Consider the following 23,972-nt stretch of genomic DNA (forward strand, 5'->3'; position numbering starts at 1 on the left):
GCATTTGCACTACTCATATTTTGCACAGACTGCACATCGTTCAAGTCATTACACTATAAACTGTTTAAAGTTGTTACTGTACAAGCACAGTAAACTATTCTATAAAATATTGCACTACTGCTATTTTGCATAGAATACATTGTTCTATCAATACTTTGCACACTCATCCAGCTGTATTTATTTATTACCACTGTTCTCACGTTTCTGCTGTTCATAATGTGTATATATAATCTGTAATCTATATAATCTACATTGCTCTGTTCATAATGTACATACAATCCCTACATTGCATTCCTATTTTATATTCTGTATATACTCTGCTCAATACTGTATATAGCAATTCCACTGTATATTCTGTAAATCATATCTTCACTTACTCTGCACTTATATGTATATAAAACACTATATTCTTGCACTTCTGGTTAGATGCTAACTGCATTTCATTAGCTCTGTACTTGTACTCTGCATAAATGACAATAAAGTTGAATCTAATCTAATCTAATCTAAATAAAAGAAAAAAAGTTTTTTTAATAATAAGTTTCAAAATGATAACACTTACGAAGTTCTCCAACTTTGAGAATTTCACACAGCATCTTCGTCAGTTCGATACTACTGCGCCCGAATGGACATTCATGTTTATCCTCACGACTGCTATTCTCCAGTACAATCTGTAATATACAGACAGAATTAAATGTGTTAACTAAATGTGTACATTTAATAGTATTAATTAATAGCTGTACCACCAAAGAAATAAACTGTATAAGCTGTATTTCAGGTTAGGAGGGGTTGTTGTCCTGGAGCTTGATGAGGAGACCCAAAAAATGTGTCTTTACACTGCTAAATATAATGGTGCTGGAGTGTATACTGAGCACTGAGTGTATTTTAGTGTTTATCAGGGTACCGCTTGAGAGCAGCGATGGGCTGAAGAGTCACAGAATGCAGCTGTGGAGGGCAGTGAAGTGGAATAGTTCAGTTAAAGAGTTATGCAAGGAGACAAGTATTGTCCTCCTCATTCAACACCACTCCACTTTCCTTAATCAGTCTATGAGTATGAATAGAGGGGGTAGATGACGCATTTTGAAGGAGAAAGAAAAGTTTTTTTTTTTTTTAAAGTTGTTTTTTTCTGTGCTTTTTTCAGCATAGAAACCAGACACAAAATCAGATCAACCATTAAGACTCACTCAGTTCCAGCACTCTTGCACAAACTGTAAAATACATGCAATCTATAACATGCAAAACGATAGGTTGAATTTCATTTCATGTCATCTTTATTACAACCGATCTTAAAGGGATAGTTCACCCAAAAACAATGTCATTAATTACTCATCCTCACACCATTCCAAATCCGTAAAACACAAATTAAGATATTTTTGTTGAAATCCGAGAGCTTTCGACCCTTCATAAACAGCAACGTATAGTAAATAGCCCATTTGACATCAGTGATTCATCCTTAATTTTATGACAGGAAAGAGATGAAATTGTTGAATAAAGTCATTATTTTTGTTTACTTTGTGCACAAAAAGTATTCTCGTAGCTTCTTAAAATTACGGTTGAACCACTGATGTCACATGGACTATTTTAACAATGTCCTTTCTGGGCCTTGAACGTGTCAGTTGCGTTGCTGTCTATGGAGGGTCAGAAAGCTCTTGGATTTCATCAAACATATCTTAATTTGTGTTCCTAAGATAAAGAAGGTCTTACGGGTTTGGAACAACATGACGGTGAGTAATTAATTACAGAATTTAGATTTTTGGGTAAACTATCCCTTTAACGTAAAAGCATGATTCAGGTCTTCATCGGTAAGGTAACACTTGGCTTTAAAGGTGTTAATTTATTTCCACACCTATGTAATGTTGGCATGTCTTACCCTGATATAAGCGTCCTGATGGTGTCTGGCAAAATAGAGCATGTTGTCCAGAGCCAGCATCCCAGGAGGAATCTGAGTGAAGTCCACCGCAGGATTCACGTGATTCTACACAAACACAAGCATGATCGAGAGTAAACACACACATTCAGCTGTGACTCCATGACTCGAATCGTAATCATGCCAAGAGTCTCGTATTGCATTCAGAGCGGCCAAGTCCAGATAAGACATAAATACTATAGTTTTGAACTTTTTATTCATCAAATTGTCACAGAGTCTGTGATTCAGAAACAGGCCTGCCATGTCCCCGGTGGATGACAAAGGCCCAGCAAGCTTTCTGCAAATTTCGGACTGCGATATCGGCTCCCTCTACTCGACTGTCTACTTCAAACTAATCTATGCTTTTCAGAAAATGTGGGATGGTTGCCTTTGAGGATGAGGGCTCGGTGACTGACTGGATTTAGAGTTGCCAATTACACTGTGTTTGAAAGTTCTTGCCTTTAGATGGACCCTGGTGAGTCTGGGGTGCTGAATAGAGGAACCTCACAGAGTAAAAACATGGTTTATTACGAGATAAAGAATCAAACAGCGAGAAACAGAGCTAGAGGGTATGTTTGGAAGGGCATACTAACTTTGTACATTTGCAGTTTTGAATACATACCATTTATTTTTTGGTGTTTTATGCCTTTATTTCGGTAGGACGGTAAGTGAACAGAAAACAAAGTGGGACAGAGAGAGGGGAACGGGATCAGGAAAGGTCTGCGAGTCGGGACTCGAACTCAGAACGCCAAAAGCGCAACAGTGCTACACGTTCACTACACTTAATTTCAACATTCAACACTTATGTTCACTAAAGTTACATTTTTTGGTTAAAAAAAATACAGTAAAACAGTAATATTGTGAAAATATTAAATAACTGTTTTCTATTTTAACATTTTAAAATCGCATTTATTCCAGTGATGATCCTTCAGAAATCATTCTAAGATGCTGATTTGGAACTCAAAAAATACTTATTATTATCATCATCAATGTTAAAAACAGTTGCGCTTAATATTTTTGTGGAAAACGCAAAAAAAAAAAAAAAATATTCAGGATTCTTTGATGCATACAAATTCAAAAGAACAGAATTTAGAAATCTTTTGTAGCATTAAGATCATCTACTCCAGTCTTTTAGAGGGATAGTGTATGTACAGTATATTATATGGAACCTACAGTATTATACTGCATAGTACAGAGTATGCAAAACACTAATATTCCATTCTGAACACCGCCAGAGTCCACTGGCAGAGCACAGTACTTAAAGACACGTCTGTGGTGAGGGCACTGGAGACCAATTTCCCATCCATCAATGTGACAATGCCCTGAGAGAGTTGGAACACAGCCCTCATTAGCAACACTGCTGTCTTAACATATTCTGCACAGTTCCCTAACAGCAAATCACAGGGAGAAACAAACTCCACACTTCTAAAACGCTGTGAAAATGGTGTCTAGACCCTCAGAGCTCCCTGTCATTTGACATTGGTGGCATGGGAAAACGAGTGTGTGTGTGTGTGTGTGTGTGTGTGTGTGTGTGTGTGTGTGTGTGTGTGTGCGCAATCTGAGAAGGTGTTAACACCGCAGGAGGAATTTAGGGAAGGCCTTATCTTCAGACAGCACACAGCACTGTGAAAGGGGTCTTAGTGAACCTCAGAAGCTCACAGGGGCTTAGGAGCACATGACAACTTCAGTCTTGTCCCCTTTAGGCAACTGACCGCAATATGCTCCTGCACACAGGCCTTTCCTGCCTGTACTCTTCTTCACACCTGCCTCGGCCTCTCTGTCTTTTTTACTGCTGCCTTCATATTCTCTAATACCAGGTAAACTGTATAGCAGGCTCATCTACAATTTCATTTATGTATTATTTAAAATTAATATATTTATCACAATTCATTTCAAATATATTTAAATAAATCATAACATTTTAAAAAATATTTTTGATAATACTTCATATTCTGCAGGGTGCTAAAGACCACTAGTAAAAATGCTTCTATTTTTAAATGTTTTTTATTTATTTGTTTTGGAATATTTTTCCTTCCTTCATATTGTCAGCATTACAGTTTGAGTGAGAAGTTAAACAGAGAACTAGCAAAAAAAACCTAAATACTACTACTAATAAAAAAATCATTTAAAATGTCTTGCAAACAAAGTAAAAATTAAGTATATTCAATTAATTTTGCCCAGCCCTTGAAACCCTACTTGAAACCTGGCTGACAAATTCACATGAGAAAAAAAATATAGTGTCAAAATACGTCGGATTGACTGGCGGCATCTCTGCCATCTGGGCATGTCTGATGAGGTGACCTGTTTTGATGTGCAAATGAGAGAGTGTTGTATATTCTGTTAAAGTGAAATATGTCAAACAAATTTGATAAAAGAACTCTGAATGTTCTGAGCTTAGCCGAGCTTCAATGGACTCAGACAATGCTTTGAACTATGCAATTATAGTGATATTATTTAGGAACAAACAGCTAAAGCTAAATAAATAAATATGTCATAAACAATTTTGGCGCACTGTTCATGAATTTTCTATTCCAGCTATTTGATTGAGGCCTTATTAAATGTTTGGTGTTTGAACCTAAATGAGACAGACTTTCTCAGTTGCACACACATAGTGAAATGGCAATCTCCACCACTGATTCTGACTTGATTAAATATTACATAAATAAATATATATGGTACAGTATCTCACAGAAGTGAGTACACCCCTCACATTTTTGTAAATATTTATTATATCTTTTCATGTGACAACACTGAAGAAATGACACTTTGCTACAATGTAAAGTAGTGAGTGTACAGCTTGTATAACAGTGTAAATTTGCTGTCCCCTCAAAATAACTCAACACACAGCCATTAATGTCTAAACCGCTGGCCACAAAAGTGAGTACACCCCTAAGTGAAAATGTCCAAATTGGGTCAAATTAGCCATTTTCTCTCCCCGGTGTCATGTGACTTGTTAGTGTTACAAGGTCTCAGGTGTGAATGGGGAGCAGGTGTGTTAAATGTGGTGTTATCACTCTCACTCTCTCATACTGGTCACTGGAAGTTCAACATGGCACCTCATGACAAAGAACGCTCTGAGGATCTGAAAAAAAGAATTGTTGCTCTACATAAAGATGGCGTAGGCTATAAGAAGTTTGCCAAGACCCTGAAACTGAGCTGCAGCACGATGGCCAAGACCATACAGCGGTTTAACAGGACAGGTTCCACTCAGGCAGTGATGGAAAATAATGGTGGCCACACAAAATATTGACACACTGGGCCCAATTTGGACATTTTCACTTAGGGGTGTACTCACTTTTGTGGCCAGCGGTTTAGACATTAATGGCTGTGTGTTGAGTTATTTTGAGGGGACAGCAAATTTACACTGTTATACAAGCTGTACCCTCACTACTTTACATTGTAGCAAAGTGTTGTTTCTTCAGTGTTGTCACATGAAAAGATATAATAAAATATTTACACAAATGTGAGAGGTGTACTCACTTCTGTGAGATACTGTATGTATGTATGTATGTGTGTGTGTATATACAGTATATATAAATATAGGAATGTATGTGTATGTATGTATGTGTGTGTGTGTGTGTGTGTGTGTGTGTGTGTGTATGTAAAGTATTTACAGATTTACATACAAAAGTATTGGAACAGTAAGGCCAATTCCTTTATTTTTGCTGTAGACTGTAAACATTTGGGCTGTAAACATTTCATGACATCAAAAGATGAAAATGAGATGAGAGATTAACATTTCGGCTTTTATTTACAGGTATTTTCATCTGGATCTGATACACAACTTAGAAGATAGCACCTTTTGTTTGAACCCACCCATTTTTCATGTCACCAAAAGTGTTGGAACATGTGACTGACAGGTGTGTTTTGTTGCCCTGGTGTGTCCTATTAATTGATTATTCAAACAATAAATAGTACTGAATGTCTGTGCTCAGTTTCAGATCCGTGCAGACTGCATTTATAGTTAGTTAAAACCAGAGAGGTGTCTATGGGTGAAAAACGAGCAATTGTGAAGCTGAGAGAAGATGAAAAATCAATCAAACCATTGCACAAACACTGGCGATAGCAAGTACAACCATTTGGAATCTCCTGAGGAAGAAAGAAACCACTGGTGTAGTAAGTAACACATCTCAAACAGGTAGATCAAGGAAAACATCTGCAGTTGATGACAGAAACATTGTGACAGCTGTAAAGAAAGACCCTAAAACAACTGTTAGTGACATCAGCAACAACCTCCAGAGGGCAGGAGTGAAGGCATCACAATCTACTGTTCGCAGAAGACTTCATGAACAAAAGTACAAGTTAGCAAGAAGAATAGGAGACGAGCCTCAAAATTTCTGGGACAAGGTTTTATGGACTGATTTTATGGACCAAAGTGATGGAAAGGCTAAAGTTTGGAGAAAGAAAGGATCTGCTCGTGATCCCAAACATACAAGCTCATCTGAAACACAGTGTACACAGGTGTACATTATAGTACACATTACACAAGTAATGTAATGGTTTGGGCTTTCATTGCTTCTTCTGGGACAGGCTCATTAATCTTCATTAATGATGTAACACATGATGGCAGCAGCTAAATTAACTCAGAAGTCTACAGAAATATTTTGACTGACAATTTACAGAAAGATGCAACCAAACTGATTTGGAGATCCTTCATCATGCAGCAAGATAATGACCCAAAACATAGTGCCAAAACAACAAAGGAGTTCATCAGGGGAAAGAAGTGGAAGGTTTTAGACTGGCCAAGTCAATCTCCACACTTAAACCCTGTAGAGTATGCATTTTACCTGCTAAAGAAGACACTGAAGGGAGCAACCCCCCAAAACTGAAAGAGGCTGCGGTGAAACCCTGGAAAAGCATCACAAAAGAAGAATGCAAAAGTTTGGGGATGTCAGTGGGTCACAGGCTTGATGCAGTTATTGAACGCAAAGGATTTGCAACTAAATATTAAGTCTTTTTCACTTTAATCTATGCTAATTCTGTCTGTTCCAATACTTTTGGTAACATGACAAATGGGTGGGTTCAAACAAAAGGTGCTATCTTCTAAGTTGTGCATCAGATCCAGATGAAAATACCTGTAAATAAAAGCTGAAATGTTAATCTTTCATCTCATATTCATCTTTTGATGTCAAACCCAAATGTTTTCAGTCTACAGCAAAAATAAAGGAATTGGCCTTACTGTTCCAAAACTTTTGGAGGGCACTGTATATATATATGTGTGTGTGTGTGTGTGTGTGTGTGTGTATTGCAATTTTTTTTTTATGTCTTGTTTGAAAACTTACGATGAAGCCCAGCTTTTTGTAGTCTCTGGTGTACATGGACTTGCGCTTCTCAATGCTGCCACTGTTGTTAGACTCACACTCAACGTCAAAAGCGATCCTGCGTAGCTCGAAGATGATGTCCCTCTGAGCCTATACAAACACAGGTACAAAACCTTATTATTACACAGCTTGATTCTGATCTCTCTATCACAACAATAGTTACATGTTTCTCATAACATTCTTTCTTTCTCAAAGTAATAAAATGGTAACACTTTAGTATAGGGACCAATTCTCACTATTAACTAGTCTCTTATTAGCATTATTAGCATTGGCTGTTTATTAGTACTTATAAAGCACATACAGCGGGTAAAATAAGTATTGAACGCGTCACCATTTTTCTCAGTAATTGTATTTCTAAATATGCTCTTGACATGAAATGTTCACCAGATGTTGATAACAATCCAAGTAATCAATACGTACAAATAAAACAAAACAAATAAGTTCAGAAATTAAGTTATGTGTAATAAAATGGAATGACACAGGGAAAAAGTATTGCACTACTTAAATGTATTTAATACTTTGTGTAAAAGCCTTTGTTGGTAATGACAGCTTCAAGACGCCTGCTGTATGGATAGTCACATGCATTGCTCAGGTGTGATTTTGGCCCATTCTTCCACACAAACAGTCTTCAAATCTGGAAGGTTCTGTGGGCTTCTTCTATGAACTCTGATCTTTAGTTCTTATTTTCTATTGGATTCAAGTCAGGTGATTGGCTGGGCCATTCTAGCAGCTTTACCTTCTCTCTCTGAAAACTTTCTCTCTTCATCATCCTTGTGTTGGGAGTGGGACTGAACCAGCTAATATTAATTTCCACTGACAAGGCACAGGATTGCTTTCTAATTACTGATAGATTTACTACCATACTAACTATTAATTATTAAGCAGCAAATTAGGAGTTTATTGAGGCAAAATTCATAGTTAATGGTTTGTTAATAGCGAGAATTGGACCTTAAAATATAGTGTGACCAATAAAATAATTAAACTGAAATCAATATTTAATGTCCACTCATTTATTGGCCACGCAGCTGTATAATAAGTAGGATCGAACAGTTGAACAGTTATTACAGCTGTAGACAGAGGTTCACCTGATCTTGAGGATCCATCTTTGTCATCATGCGGTCCTCCAAAAGATTAAAGGTCAAAACTTGTAGCACATATAACTGGTGGGCCATTTCATCATTTATGGGTTTGTTACTCCTGATCACATTCTGAAAAACAAGAAAGAGAATTTTAAACAGATGGAGAACATTGCACTGCCATGCAGATATTGCTTTCCTTTTCTAAAACATCACTTTTGTTTTATATTCATCACTTTGATCTGCATTTTATGTGCGAAGAAGCTACGCAAATAATAACACTACTACTACTACTACCTACTACTTTCCCAGGCCTTGAAGAAAACGATATTTTCTGCATCAATTGCTTGAAAGCAATAGCAGAGAGAGATGTTTATGTTCAGACAGACAAACTGCCATACTACTCGTACTTTTTTCTTAATATGTACACTGTGCACTTACGCTGAGGATGATTGAGCGCAGCTGCTTTTGTGCTAGAATGTGAGCCATCTCCTACAATCAAACAAAACATTGAGTCACCTTAGGTTCTCACAGACTCATACACACATATTCAATAACCTCTTCAAAAGGTGTAGCTCTACAAACATATGAAACATCTCAGGCAAATAGCAGTTAAATCACCTACATAGGCTTTACTTCAACTAGAGAGCACTTACTGTAAGAGGACAATCAAGGATGTTCACATTGTCCTCATCAAACTACCAATACGAGCACAGTGAGGGGAAGCAATAATAAGAGAACGAGACAGAAAAAGAGAAGAGAAAAGAAGCGAGAGAAAGCAGAGGCATTTTGTTAGTAGCACAGAAATGAGAGGTCAGCAAAACAGACCTGAAGAAACTGTAAATCCACATTTAGGATATGAGGCAGTTACACGAGCCCGCTGTGACTCTTAAGTCATTCTCTCTTACTTAAAGCTGCAGTAAGCATTTTTTTAATACCACGCAAAAAAATGTCCAACTACCTGACAAATATCACAAAAATAGGTGCCCTGAGAAACCACACAGCCCTGGGCTCTGTAAACAGCTAGCATGTGTTAGCCAATCGGAACACTTGGAGACTCTCTCCGACTCGCTGTCTGTCATTCATTTCACATGCTCAGGTTTTGCTGGCGTCGGGTTTTCTGACTTTGGAGAGCGGGCAAATGGTTCAAGTAATGAGAGGTGATATAATTCAGTGGCCAAGTCTAAAGAAAGTTGGTAATATGGCTAATGTTGCTTACAACAGCTGTATAAAACATGCTAGTTTTTAGTTTTTCACACAATATTTTCCCTTCAATTAAGTTGATCAAACAAGAACTACATCAATGTATGTACTGTACAAAAAAGAACTGTGGGCTATTAAGGTGTGGTCATATTACCAAAATTTCAGTGAAATTTTGCAGAAAAAAAAAGGTCAGCAATGTATAAAACACAGTTCCCATAGAAGCTCTCTCTTGGACAACAGAAAATTTGTGCGAACTTAAACCTGTAACAAAATTTGCATTAGTGGAATTTGCTCATTAAAATTGGCAGAATAACTGTGAATGTGACCACACATTTAAAGATTGTGGTCTCAACCACTCCACTCAATTGGCTATCAAGAATAACAGCCATTAAATATGTGTGGAGGCTGAAAGGAAATTATCCGAGCTGAAAAACTCACACATTGCACTCTTACAAAGACACAAATAGACACTCATACAGGTACAAAATGCAAAAATATGAAGTGAACTTCTTGATCTGCATTCTAAGTCCTAAGTTTCCAGCATCAAGTCCTTTTTATGTTCCCACATACTAAAATGCTGCATGAATGGACAGAATTGCCTGAATGCCTAAAATGTTGTGTGATGCTATTGACAGTCACAGCTTGTTAGAACAAAAATCTAGACAAACATGAAAGTGATTCACTTGACATTTTCTCACGTCTTGCCTGATGAAGACACAGTGTCATTATTTAGTCCAGACAACAACAAACAAATGGAGAAAAAAAAGAAAAGAAAATGGGTTTGTGTGTGTGCTGTACCTGTCTCTTCTCCTCAGGGGCTTTGAGGAACAACGCATTAATCACTGCGATGGTGTAAGTCTGAATGTCCTGATCCGTCCTGTTCCCAGAGAGGAGAAAAACAAAAACTAAGTGGCAATTAAAGGTAAAGCTCACCAAAAATTGTAATCGTTTACAAAAAAAAGCATATAGTTACTAAGGTTTGTTAAGCACCAAAAGCTTGATGCCCAGAAGTACATAATCACACTTGGCTGCATCGGCTATATGGTGGTGCATTTTTGTCATTTTTGGATTCTGGCAGTCACTATGTGCTTGCTTTATATTGAGAAAAGCAGCATGAAAATTCTTCAAAAATTATATTCCACAAAAAATAAAAAGCAATAGAAGTTTAAAATGGATAAACAACTGACATTTTACATTTTTGTCTCAACTTTTTCTTTAAATAATCACAATTTGATAACTACATTTGCAAGGAGCTATCAATTGTCCATACCCTTGCAGATGGGGGATGAGCTGGCCAATGGTGATTTCTTGAGCCACCTTCTGGTAGAGATCTTGACTGTTGAGCACCATTGATTCCAGGATGGCTAGAGACCTCTGGAGTACAGCAGTGTCCATGGCAGATTTACACACATAACTGGCAATCTGAGAATGAAGTGAGAGGGGCTTTGAGTGGTTAAAAAAGATGCACAGAAATCTGGACACTGAATATTTAAAAGCTAGGGTGCCATCAAAACAGAGTATGAACAGTGTATTGAGATTTTTAAATACCCATTTTTAATGATCAAACTATTTTTTCTTCAGAAGCATCGACTCAGTCACAACCCTCTAACATCTGTATGTAAATTATATGTTCATGTATTATGTTAAAAGCTTTTAAAACATTTTCCTCTTTGTACATACCATAAAAAAAAAAAAAAAAAAATGTAGTTAAATAAATGAGTGATTTTGAAGAAGATTTTACTTGTCTTGAAGAAGTGGCTAAATGGGACTGCAGAAGCTGTCTGTCACAACTGAACTAGTAAATTCGTCTACTCTAGTCACTTTTACAGCATTGCTGTAATACACTAATAATTGTAATTCATAATCACACTCTTTCATCAAACTTTCAGGGAATTTTTTTTAAATAAAGACAAAGAGAGAATTCAATGGAAGTGACATTATAGTGCCCCTGGTGTAGCTCTTTTACAGCTTAAGTCTAGCTTTTTACTTCTGGCATTTGTTTTTAGGCTTCAAAATTCAAGTCTGTGTTAATTTTTGAAGATTATCATGATAAAAAAAAAATGTTGGTCACAGAACTTATATTCTAAAGGTTACCAGTGTGATGCAAAAGTCCAAGCTCGCCTACAAAAACACATCATCCCTACAGCAATTTGATACCCTTCATGAAAAGTGCCAGCAACTTCTGAAAAGACTTCCACTGATACCCATGTGGACGCACCTTCTTGATAAAGGCCACAGAGAAGGTGTCCCAGGAGACAATGCCATGGTCCATGAGCTCCACGAAGGCCGTCAGTGTAAAGGAGAGCAGGTCACCAAAGCTAAAAAAGACAAGACAACAGCCACTAGCCACGTCTCTACCGCTCACCTGCACTGAAAGAACAGCTAAGCCTCAGCTTTACAGTGCGATAGCGAGCGAGAAGAATCAAGTACTGGTGCAGCTGAAGAACAGGAGGACATGGAGTCAGTCCAGCTGATGTTCCTGTCCTTCAGAAGAGCAGTGAATGCCAGAGAGTTTGGCAGCAGGAGCAGCAGTGGAATTACACTAGCAGAAACGATCAGTGGTATCATGCAGCAGTTTGTTTTTGGGACATTACAGTTATGATGACTGAACAAACAACAAAATACGCTAGGAATATTTAGGTTAAATACAACGTAAAGGGATATTTCACCCAAAAATGACCACTGTGATAATTTAAGCCCTCATACTGCTCCAAACCTGTATGACTTTCTTTCTTTTGTGGAACAGTGTTATCAAATCAAGTCAAGCAAGTTTTATTGTCATTCCGCTATGTGGAAACAAATAAAGGCATGAAATGTTGTGCCTGAAGACCACGGTGCTACATATTTAAACACATATAAACCTACAAACAGCTAACCTACTGAAAGAAGTAATCTCTAAATATACTTTCCATAAATACTTTAATATACAGTAAACATATGCTTTTAATTTACACTTTGTGCCAAGGTAGAATTGCAGAAGTGCAATTTTAGCATTATTAATTTACTTTTAATATTTTATTACATTTTAGATTTTATTAATACATTTTATTAATAGATAAATACATAATTTATCAATAATATATTCTATTTTTATATATTCTATTAATATTACTATACAGCTTTAATTTCAGTTTTAGTTATAGTCATTTTAGTACTTCAACTTATTTGATTTCAGTTTATTTCCAAAGCAACATTTCTGTTATTAAGTTTTCCTGATGTTTATATTTTATTTCAGCTTTCAATTAACAAAGATTTTTATTAGTTGTAGGTTTAGCTAACAATAAGAACACCGGTGAACACAATTCTGTAAATATCTCTTTTTATGTTCCACACAAAGTTCATTCAATTGTGGAACAACATGGAAGTAAATGATGACAGAACTGAATTTTCATGTTTGAATTAACTTCCATAAACAGCCAGCTGTGATTGCACAGAAAATAATTTTGTACCTTAATTTGAGGAAAAAGATATTGGGCAAAGCATGTCACTGATGCTGTCGATAATAGGGTAATTTGTATTAAACCTCAAATATTCCTTTAAGTAATAAGAATTAATTACACCAGAGTTTTGAGTAAATCAGACCTTAATTCAATCAACTAGTGCCTATAAAATCTAATTTACAAATCCTCAGTATGTGCGACAGCTTTCTAGATTCAGATTTTTGGCTTTAAAATGAATAACACTGCCCCCTATCTTCATAAATACCTTAGTTCATGCCTTTTCATTATTTCTCATCATAAAAATGCAGGTGGAACGAAAGGTAAAACTACAAAAAAAATACAGTTTTTGACCAAAAAAAAAAACCCCCAACAACAACGGTTCAGGCCAAGACGTCTCAAGGTACAAAACCATAAATAAAAATAATAACTATTTCTAAAGAACATAAAAGGCAGAGCCCTACATATGAAACAGAAAAGACTTAATAAAGTTGCCTGCATTGAGCTAAGTGTTGAGTATTTGAGGGCAGCAGGGAGTTAATACAGCGTAAGTCAGACCTCATAATAAAAGATATTAGTTGAACAGCAACTCATAAAATGTACCACTGGGAGCAGGAAGTATTTGCAGCTGGAATTGGGCAAAACCCTCAAATAATTACCATGGTGACATTGAGAGATGATGAAATCTCACAAAGGGATATTTAATGTTGAGTAAATGTAATGTACATGAAATGTGACATGAGTTTAGCTGAGGTCACTGGTTGTTTATGACAACCAATCATTTTAGAGGGATCCTGGGCAACAGGACTTTAAGCAACAAGCAGTGTTTTGATAAACTTTAAGAGGAATGGTGGGTGTTACAATCATGGAAATGTAAACACATAATCTTGTCGATAAATGGAAGAAAAAAAAAAAGTTTCCCAAAGGTTAGTGCAAAGTTCCCCCTAAAGCACCAATGTTGCCCAATACCACATGCAAAAGAAAGAAAGATGATTTGGTTACATGGAAATAACATCCAAATAAAACCATAAGATCATCAGAAAAATGGTAGTGACTGCAGCAGTTGCCAAGTGTTCCCATCGCTTTGATTGGTTTTGAGCACTGAGGCCAGAGCCCGATCATGCAGAGACTCGGCCCCGGAGATTAGAGGGTAAGTGACAGGGGGGTTATCCAGCTCGAGGGGAGGGGCTTACCAGGGCTTCATAATCTTCTGCAGTTTCTGATATCGTCTGAAAAGATTTAAAAACTTTGACGTCAGGGAGACAGAAACACACAGTTAGGGTCCAAATATTCCTTTCTGAACCCATTATGACAATTACATTAGGAAAATCTGTGGAAAACCCATTGTTAAGGTTTAAAGCACAATACAGAACATCTTAAAAATCCAGTGAGGCATGAGCTGAGAGAAACACATAGCTGAACATTAAAAACCCTTTCTGAGAAACAAAAAGCATGCAAAGCAGAACACTGGGAGAAGAAGACTGCAAACACACACACACTGCCTTTACACGCATTTAATGCACAACATGTGCTTAACTCCCTGTGGTGGTTATGAGCAAGTGTGAAGGATTACCTAAAGTATCCATTACAAATCATCGTGTATTATATTGCATTCATTTACGACTCAAACGTGGCTCTTGTTTCCTCTCATGGTCCTGTCAGCAGGGCTATAATACAGTTATGACTCATCATGTTTGCTCATTAAAGCTGAGACACATTGCCTGTTGCTGTATCATATCTGAACCAATGACTTGCACTGTACTTTTAAAACCTGTTAAATTTAGGAACACACACTCTCAGATAAAAAAAAGGTACAAAAGTTTTCAATGGGCCGGTTCATTTTCAAAAACTACAAATATGTACCATTTAGGTACTAATATGTATCCTTTAGAGGTAAATAAGGTACAAAGGTGTACCTTTTGAAAATATACCACCCCAGTGACAGCTTTTGTACCTTTTTTTTACAGATCGAATGGGCTGTTGATATAAAAGACTGATACAGTTATCACATTTGACGTGTATTGTTTGCAGAGTCTATTTTATTTTTTTTATAATATTGCTCTTGTTCGTATGCTAGCACACTTGCAAGTGGTACAAATGAGGAAAAAACAACAAAACTTAATGTGTAGCAACAAACTTTAGAGTGCTACAGCAGCACATGACCAGTAGAGGAAGCTACTACACCACTAACTCTTCAACCCTCCAGCCGGCAACATTCATGCCCCATGATGTCAGAGTACTTGCTCCATACCCTCAAGAGTGCCGTCATGCTTAAATCTTTTGAATAATCATCGCCTGGTCAGTGGCTAACAGGAATTCACAGCAAGAATGCGAAACAGTGTGTATTTGTGTGCATGTGCGTGTCCACTTGGATTCTTAACGGTATGAAAGGACTGCATAGAAACCCACACATAGGCTCTTTGAGGTCAGGAGCTGTTGACACAGAGCTGCTTTATATAAAACATATTTCCATGGTCAGCTCTCCAGTGTACAGAAATGTTGAAACACCTCAGCTGGCGGCGCACAGCTCTGATAAGTAAAAACGCAGCTATTGATTCAGTGAAGTAAAACCAACATCCCAACGGCAGCCTAATTTCACTCAACCAAGAGCAAGAAAATTCTGCTCATGCAAGAAAATTAATGTATTAGGCAATTCAGATAAATATTCTTCCACAACTACGTGAAGTGTGAAAAGAGCCACCGGAGTAGTACGAACTTGACAAATGAAGAAAGGACAGGCATAATTAGGTTAGCATGTAACGGAAAACAAAGGCATGAGTCTGTGAATTTCACCAGCTGGAGAGTAAACATTCAGTTTGATAGACAACCTTGTCTTTCCTCAAACAATTTCTTCCTTACAGCTTCCCTATACCGTTTCCTCCTAGCCTCCTTTGTGTTTCTTTAATGCATTATTATTCCTTGACTCAGTCTCTAAGCGTGTTTTTCCAGTCCCAGTTTTCTCCCTCCATGTTTCTGTACTCTGTCTCGCTATTAAGGCGGTTTTGTGTCTGCTGGCAGACCTCGGCCTCCTCATGGGACCGTCCATATAGGAGTTGAAAAAGCGCCAGCTCAGCAGATAGTCCATCTCCGCTTTAACCTTCAACTGAGATGGTCAAGCCACACGGCTGCTTTATATCACAGAGGAGACTGGAGGAGGGAGTGAATTGTATACACTTCATTTATTATTAATAGACCTGTGTCTGATATAAAATTTCTGCAGTTTATTTGGATGGTGCATCTCTGATGTGATTGAGTTGGAAGGTGCATTATTTGTGCTGTGATTGCAACATCAAAAAACGCTACAAAGTGTCCTCAATCACAACATGTGCTCTCAATCACGTTTTAAATCACAACACAACACTGTGGCTCCAAAAACAACAAAGTGTGATCAAACACAACAGCACATGCTGTCAGACACAACACTGGCCTCAAAACAACAACACAACAACGTGCCCTCAGTGTTGTTTCTGTGAGCATGTTGTGTTTAAGGACATTAAAGTACATCTATGCGTTTAAGGACAGTTATGTTTCATTGTGTTTGTGGGCCCACTGTTGTGTTTTGATGTGATTAAAAGCATGTTTTGTATTTGAGGGCAAGTTGTTGTGTTGTGATTGAGGACCTTGCACTTTGTTGTGTTTGGTTTGAAGCCACAACGTTGGGTTGTGATTAAAGAGACATTGTGTTGTGTTACAGGGCACATTGTGTTGTTTTGTGTTTTAGGACATGCTATTTTTTATTTATTTTGTAAGGCGTGTCGCTGGGTTGCATTTAAAAGCCATTATGTATTGTCGATGCCAAATTGTTGTTGTTCTCTGAGAAAACTACACTACCGTTAAGAAGTTACTCCAGTCTTCAGTGTCACATGATCCTTCAGAAATCATTTCTTACATTTCTTATTACCAATGTTGAAAGCAGTTGTCAGAAACTATAATTTTGAAAAAGTTCTTGATGAATAAAAAGTTCCAAAGAAGAGCATTTATTTACATAGAAATATTTTGTAACCTTATAAATGTGTTTGCTGAATAAAAGTATCAATATCTTGGAAAATAAATAAATAAATAAATCTTACTGGCCGAATGGTAGATTATGTCTATCTGCAAATTTAGTTTATTGGGATTTGAAGTCTCCTTCAGAGAAATCTGAATAGGCTTCATCACAACAGTGCAAGTCACTGGCTGTTTTTTTATTCAGGTTTGAATAGTTTAAGACCTGCTAAGAGGACGCATAAATGAGTGAATATCAAGAGAACTGTAATGCTAACAGAGAGATAGAAGGAAAAGCAGCCAGAGGAACAAACAGTTACTTACTCTGTGCCACTCTCCACCATCTGTGTGAGCAGCGAGATGCCGTCGAGGTTGATGAACTCCTGAGCAAAGGTGATGTCTCGTGAAGAGTTGGCCAGATCCTTCAGAGCATCCAGCTTCATGTCCATGCTGGACGACTGGATGCGCTCATGCAGCTGCTGGGCCATCTGGCCCTGTTACCATGGCCACAGAAGAGGCGTGTTAATGAGAGTGTGACAGATCGTCATGTAGGAGGTCAGGCCTTTTAGTCTCAAGGAAGAAGGCGAGACTGCACTTGTCTAAATTACTGCCTCTCTGAATCCATAATCATTCCCTCATTAGAGAGTATTAATCATGCCAGTGTGTCAGTTAATGGTTTTTACATACTGCATTTATAAATTTTTCATTTAGCATTTTCAATGCAGATGACTAAATATAAACTATTCTCCAAGTTGTATTCAAATAAATGAAAAGTTAGTTTATGTATTATAAATTTCTGCATTAGCAGTGGCCCCAAAAAGTATTTGGATACTTAAGACACACTTACATGACAATCAAAGATGAATGAATTTCATTGCATTTGAGTACCATTATTATTTTAGCATCGTGACACTATTTTAGTTTTCATTCATATTTTGAATGAGTTTTTACTTTAATATCTTAATTTTTATATTTAGTTGTGTGTGTTTTTTTCATGTCCATATAGCATAATAAAAACTAATAATAGTATGAATAAAAACTATATATATGGTTTTTATTACTTTTTATTCCAGTTATTTTAGTACATCAAGCTAAACTTAGTGAAAAATGACAAACAATGCTTTGGCAACTACCAAATAAATAATTTTTTTTAAAGGGGTCCTATTACGCTTTTTCACTTTTTGAATTTTAGTCAGTGTGTAGTGTGTATGTTTGGGCATAAAATTACCTACAAAGTTACAAATCTCAAAGTCCACTCCAAAGGGAGATATTTCGTTTAAAAAAAAAAATCCCTTTTCAAGAACTACAACGAATGGCTCGTTTGGACTACATAGATGATTTCCTGTATTTATGACATCACAAATTGTAAATCCCGCCTACAGAAATTTGAATGGTTGGGAACTGAGGAGCACAGCACGTTTCAAAATCGAAACCCAGTGCGGGTGGTTTTACATCACTGTATTTCTGATGGAAACCAACTATTTTCAGAAAATTTTAATTTCATCTTGCATATAATGTCTGATAAAGCAGCGTTTGTGAGCAGAGCTCTGCTTTGTGTACAGCGTTACCGGTGAAACCTCGATCTCTCCCGCTCCAACAGCACCTCCTGCTAGCAGAGAATTAATTTGCATATATATGCGGTCACAAATAATGTAAGTCTGTGGGACTATGGTATAAATAAATTCAACTGTATAACAGTTTCAGTGCAATTCATGTTATAATGTTAGAATTAAAGAACAATAAACATAATACATATTACCGGTGCACTTATCTGTACATAGTCAATGCAGTTATTTTTAAGCTGTTGTTGACATCGTATCTAAAACGTGATTTAGCAAAAAAAAAAAAAAAAAACTATAACATTACCACTTTAATATGTCTTGCAATATCCGTGCGTGCAAAGGTTCTGTACGATCCTCTTGTTCAATATTCTTGGGGTCTGAACTGATATGGCAATATTGACGAACTTGCTGTTCTGGCAAGGGGCGGGGCAATACTGAAACACCGTCTAAGCTGTTTACCAATCACAACGCACTGGGACAGCTAACCAATCACAACACATTTCGTTTTTCGGAAGGCGGGCCTTCATCAAACCCGGAACTAATAGAGTCGTTTGTGCCAGGCTGAGGAGAAAGTTATTGTAATAATGTAAATTATGTGAAAAATAATGTGATTTTCGAACCACCAAGCATGAGAGCATGTTCTAGTACACCCCCAAAACAAAATCAAGACTTTGTAAAAGAGCATAATAGGACCCCTTTAAATGGTTTTCAGCGATCATCTTTTCTGACCACATTCGACAAGACCTATATTATTTTAAATGATCTGATTTAAATGACAAAATTGTTTACAGATGACAACTGCATTATATGCAAAATATCAAACCAATGACATTAATTAATGGAGTGACTTAAAATTCCAAATGCTTTTTGTAACTGTAATCCGATTTCCATCTCTCTTCTCTTCAAACTAAACTTGCTTTGATCACCTTAAAATAAAGCACCTTGACCGCACTAATGTTACAGAACACAGCATTATAAATATATGCTTCATCATGAACACTACAGAATTGCTTTCTTCTGTGAAACCTATTCAAACTGTACCTAGTACTGATGACTGTTAAATATCAGTGGCGGCTGGTGCAGAACATCACAGGAAGAGAAACAGTCATTGTTGTCATTATGCTAGAGGGGACGGTTTCAAATGTCACAGACATCAGCTTTAAATATCATCATTCCCAAGCCGCAAATTCAGACGGGTCACATGAACAGCAGTTTCTGAATGAAATATTCATTCTAATATAATGCGGCTTCAAAACGACAATACATTTTTATAACAAAGAGCCAATCCGTAACCGGCAGAGAGAACATAATGACAGCTGGGCACATTTACGCCTTCCCAGGTCACACAAGAATGTTTCTCAGCTGCTGACACTTTAGGAAGCTTTGGTAATGTAACCTATCACCCCTCACATCTGAAGGATTACAGGCCCCAGCTGGACGGGGCAGGGCTTCAGAGGATAAAGGCAGGTCCCTCCTGCAGATAAAGCCTTTAGAGATGCCAAAAACACATATATAAACTCAAATGTGCTACTCACAGCTGACGTAGTAAGCCGCAGAATGGAGCCGTTTTTGATGTTGTTGCGATTCTGGGGGGAAAAAAAAGGAAAAGAGGCATTGTTATGCACTAGAATAAGGCATTTTTTTAATTATTGAGCTTAGCAATACAGCTTCTTTTTGAGATTTTGCATTTAACCTTTTCAGTGATGTAGAAGTTGGTTGAGTCAGCATTCTGCAGAGCAAAGGTTTCAGGGTTTGGCAAGTTCCACCTAACGAGAGAAAATTCAGACAATCATCAGAGATACAGTGTTACAATCTACATGTTGTTAATGGTAGCAACGTTCTTTTGAAACAACAACGATGCTCATGGTAAGCAGTGCTACACTTTTAAACACTACTTAATTATTAGACAATACACAGAGGTAAAATTAGAGGTGGGCGATATACCAGTAGACATGATTAACCAGTAGAAATTTGTCAACGGTAGTTTTCACTATATCGCAGTTACACGCTCACATGAAGTTGCTGTGCAACATGGTCACGAAAATGTATCGTTTGCATGAGTTTTTAAGCATTGAGGTTTAAAAACAAGTGATTTTAAGTTGTTGAAACAATCAGCAGTGAAAGAGAACTAATTTAGCTATATTCGTGTTTCTGAGCGCTTTCAGAGAGGCGCACGCACATGAAGACGGTGCTCATAGAGTGTGGGAGTATTGAACAGAGTTATTTTTGCCACTTTATAGGCCTTGAATGATTAAAAACACACTTGTATGTGTCAAAATGCCAGTCTTTGCAAGTATCCTCATAAACACAGTAATTTATGTCTTAAGTGAAAACAAACAGCTGAGAAAGAAAGCACATGTGTAACAGTATATTGGATCCGGGCAGCTCTTAAAGTGACAGCAGTCTAATATTCCTGCTGTCTGTAATTCATGTTAATCAAACAACAAAAGAGAAAATCTCTCACTTTTGACTAAATCACTTTTGTAACATTAATAAGAAGAAATGTATATATAATTTACACAACGAAAAATATGCAGTGTTTTTATACATTTGATTACTTTATACAGTGTGTGTAGCATTTCTTATTTATTTGTAATACTGTAGTTTTTTTGTCCTATTGCTTGTGATTAGTTTCTTAATTGCTGATTGTATACTTGTCTTCCATGAGTTTTTTTTTGTTTTTTTTTAGGCTAGCATTAGTTTTTTTTTTTGTTTTTTTTTTGTGATGTTGACACTGGTGACAAGAATTATGAAGTTTCTATGGTATCAAACTTTTTGATATTATGAAAACCTTATTTAATCAAAAATAACTATATTGTGATATATATCATTGTGAAATAAAATTACTCATCTCGTGATATAAGATTTTGGTCATATCACCCACCCCAACAATCAGTTTCCTTCAAATATACACATTCATTTAACCCCCTCACCTCCCCAACAAATAAAAACACCTCAGATTTGCACAAATCACTATTTTAATATCAGAATGGCAAATTTCGCTGAAAGGTGATGAGTTTGCAGGTGTGAATGCATGCAAAAAAAAAGGTTTTTGAATGTTTGTTACTTACCCCTCACAGACTTCTTTAATGATGGCTGAGAGAGGTTTTTTCTATGGAAAACAAAACAAATTATTAACAAAAAAACAGTTTTTCCTCTAGTCTTGGAACACATCTTATTTCTTTACCACTAATAAACACTCTTCATACTCAATAGTACTGCTGCATTGACATTAGTTTGTACAACTTTTGATCAAACGTTTGGTTGAGTCAAGTAAATAGCAACAAATTATGAATAAAGAACTTCAGGGTGATTTATGCAAGGTCTCAATAGTTTTAATAGCACATCGTCTTCATCAGTCAGACACTCACTGCAGGGTCTTCTCTCTCAGATTTTAAAGGAATAGTTCAGCCAAAGAGGAAAATCAAGTCATTATTTATTCACCATGTTTTTCCAAACCCACATTACTTATTCTTCTGTGAAGCGCATAGTTATTAAAGGACTGAGGGGTCTCCTTTTGGTGTTGCATTTTCAGATATCAACAGCTGTGCTCATGAAATGTCCTTTTATGTCAAGAAAGGGTTCTAAACAACACAAAGCTTAGTAAATACTGACAGAATGTAAATTTTTGGGAGAAAAAGCAAATATGTGCTATCTATTTTAAGATACATCTACATGCATGTAGATGAAGAAGACAAAATCATCCATAGGCACTGACCTGGTCAATCTCCATAAGTTTGGGAAAGGCCCCCGGCCATTCGATGGCCACCTTCACAATGTCTGCTGGGGGCGGCATGGCTGCGCTGATTGAGGATGTGGCCACTCACGGCTGCCTGGCTCTCATCCAAGCCTGTAGAGGGAGATAGAGGGAGAAAGCTAGGGTTATACTATGCATACTAATTTATTAAACGTGTCTCTTTTATCAAATAAATGAATAGTATAAGCAGGGATGTCAAAAATAGCAGTACTTTGGTAATAGGTCAGTACTAGACCGTCACAATTCCAGTATTTCAAACTACCGGTAGTCTAGAGTTGGATTAGATACCAGAGTGTTGCTGTTGATTAGATCTATCCACCTCCTTGTTATCTGTAACAACAACTGAGCGAACATCAAATATTTGGTTCAAAAGCATGTTTGACCTTGAGGTCAGAACAGAGAGCTCTTTCTGTCACTAGATAATTTGCTGCTAATATGCAAGAGCTGACACGGAGGAATTATTCTGGAAAACCTTGAAAATGCATTTTAGGAATGCAAAGCTTTGACTGGTGCAGTGTCACTGTGAGAGATTCACTCTGAACAGGAACATTCCTCCTTTTTGACATCTGATACTGGGACATTTTAATCACTGCAGTAAGATCTACACACTTGTGTGTCTTTTAAATGCTTCTTTATTCATGTCTGAACTTTGCTTTTAAACTAAAACTACTGAGATCAACTGCCATCAGACAGAATATATAGCATCTATTCAGCTCAATGTGCTTTTAAGATTAAAATGATTTGCCAAAATCTACAAGCTACAACTAAAGTTTGCTTTGGCAATGTTACAAGTTTCTTCAAAATCAACAGTGTTGTTGTATATAAATCACAGTGTGTGCCAAGTTGCTGAGTACCGAGCAGTCATGAGATATGCAAACACAGGTTGTCATATATTAATGTGCTCATGGTTGTATGTCATAATGATGACAAATTGACATGTTGACAAATGACTCATTTTTGCTGTTTAGATTATATAAATAGTCTTGGTGGATTGCTGACTGCAGCTTTGTATTGTGATACAATTCAGCACACTGAACGCTTTATTTCAAAAGAGCAAGGAAAATTTTATTTTCTATTGGCTGAAATTAAATTGACTATTTTCTTTTAGCCCATTTTAAATGGCAATAAAAAGCAGCAGAGCAAACGAGCAAATGTCTCTCTCTAAAGCACATTAACAAATAAACTCATTTGCACTATAAACATAGGCTTTTTCTTTATAGCTGTAGTCAAACTAACAGAAGTTAATTCCAGCACAATTTTCTTTTAAGTATCAGGCTTGCAATTTTAACTAAATTATAATAATTATTATTATTATTATTAATAAGAATAATACTTTTAAAATTTGTATTATTAGAGTTACATTTTAAAGATGAATAACCGTCTTAAGTCTCATAAAATGTACAATACAATAAATCAGAAAACCCTGTTACATATTTAATCCCCCGTTCCATAAAGCATGGGGATGATTCTTGGAGAGAAAACAAGAACACACACAGCCTGTGAAACAAGCATTCATTCAACCCATTCAAACAAGCTGCCATGTCACTCTGCCATGACTCATCCCATAATAATCTCCACTCAGGCTCTGTTGCTATGGCATCTGCTCCATCAGAAGTTGCATCTTTCGAGGGTGGTTCTCTTGGAAATGTTTCATTCCTCGTAAGAAGTTTCCCCATTACAGACGGCATGATTTCAAGCTGACAGAAGTCAATAAATCTCAGTACCAGGA

The 23,972-nt window shown here is 36.8% G+C and overlaps 1 protein-coding gene across 10 annotated transcripts in view; it reads right to left on the reverse strand.

Annotated features, from left to right (window-relative positions):
• Positions 1-23,972, reverse strand: part of LOC306846843 (engulfment and cell motility protein 1) — a 98,343-nt gene that overhangs the window by 37,555 nt on the left and 36,816 nt on the right. For 5 of the 10 annotated variants that reach the window (XM_079380487.1, XM_079380485.1, XM_079380490.1 and 2 more), the window contains exons 2-15: positions 22,205-22,336; positions 21,558-21,598; positions 20,180-20,252; positions 20,022-20,072; positions 17,249-17,418; positions 14,134-14,169; positions 11,722-11,821; positions 10,774-10,925; positions 10,302-10,380; positions 8,742-8,792; positions 8,310-8,432; positions 7,186-7,314; positions 1,868-1,972; positions 560-668 (exon numbers count right to left, since the gene is read on the reverse strand). In XM_079380487.1, the coding sequence (XP_079236613.1) occupies positions 560-668; positions 1,868-1,972; positions 7,186-7,314; positions 8,310-8,432; positions 8,742-8,792; positions 10,302-10,380; positions 10,774-10,925; positions 11,722-11,821; positions 14,134-14,169; positions 17,249-17,418; positions 20,022-20,072; positions 20,180-20,252; positions 21,558-21,598; positions 22,205-22,282 (1,297 nt within the window). In that variant the 5' untranslated portion in view covers positions 22,283-22,336. Of the gene's footprint in view, positions 1-559; positions 669-1,867; positions 1,973-7,185; positions 7,315-8,309; positions 8,433-8,741; positions 8,793-10,301; positions 10,381-10,773; positions 10,926-11,721; positions 11,822-14,133; positions 14,170-17,248; positions 17,419-18,683; positions 18,902-20,021; positions 20,073-20,179; positions 20,253-21,557; positions 21,599-22,204; positions 22,337-23,972 lie in introns of those variants that run through there. The other 5 variants (XM_079380491.1, XM_079380492.1, XM_079380493.1 and 2 more) reach the window with 2 other exon arrangements.

This window comes from Barbus barbus (genome assembly GCF_936440315.1).
Source record: "Barbus barbus genome assembly, chromosome: 27".
Classification (NCBI taxonomy): Eukaryota; Metazoa; Chordata; class Actinopteri; order Cypriniformes; family Cyprinidae; genus Barbus; species Barbus barbus.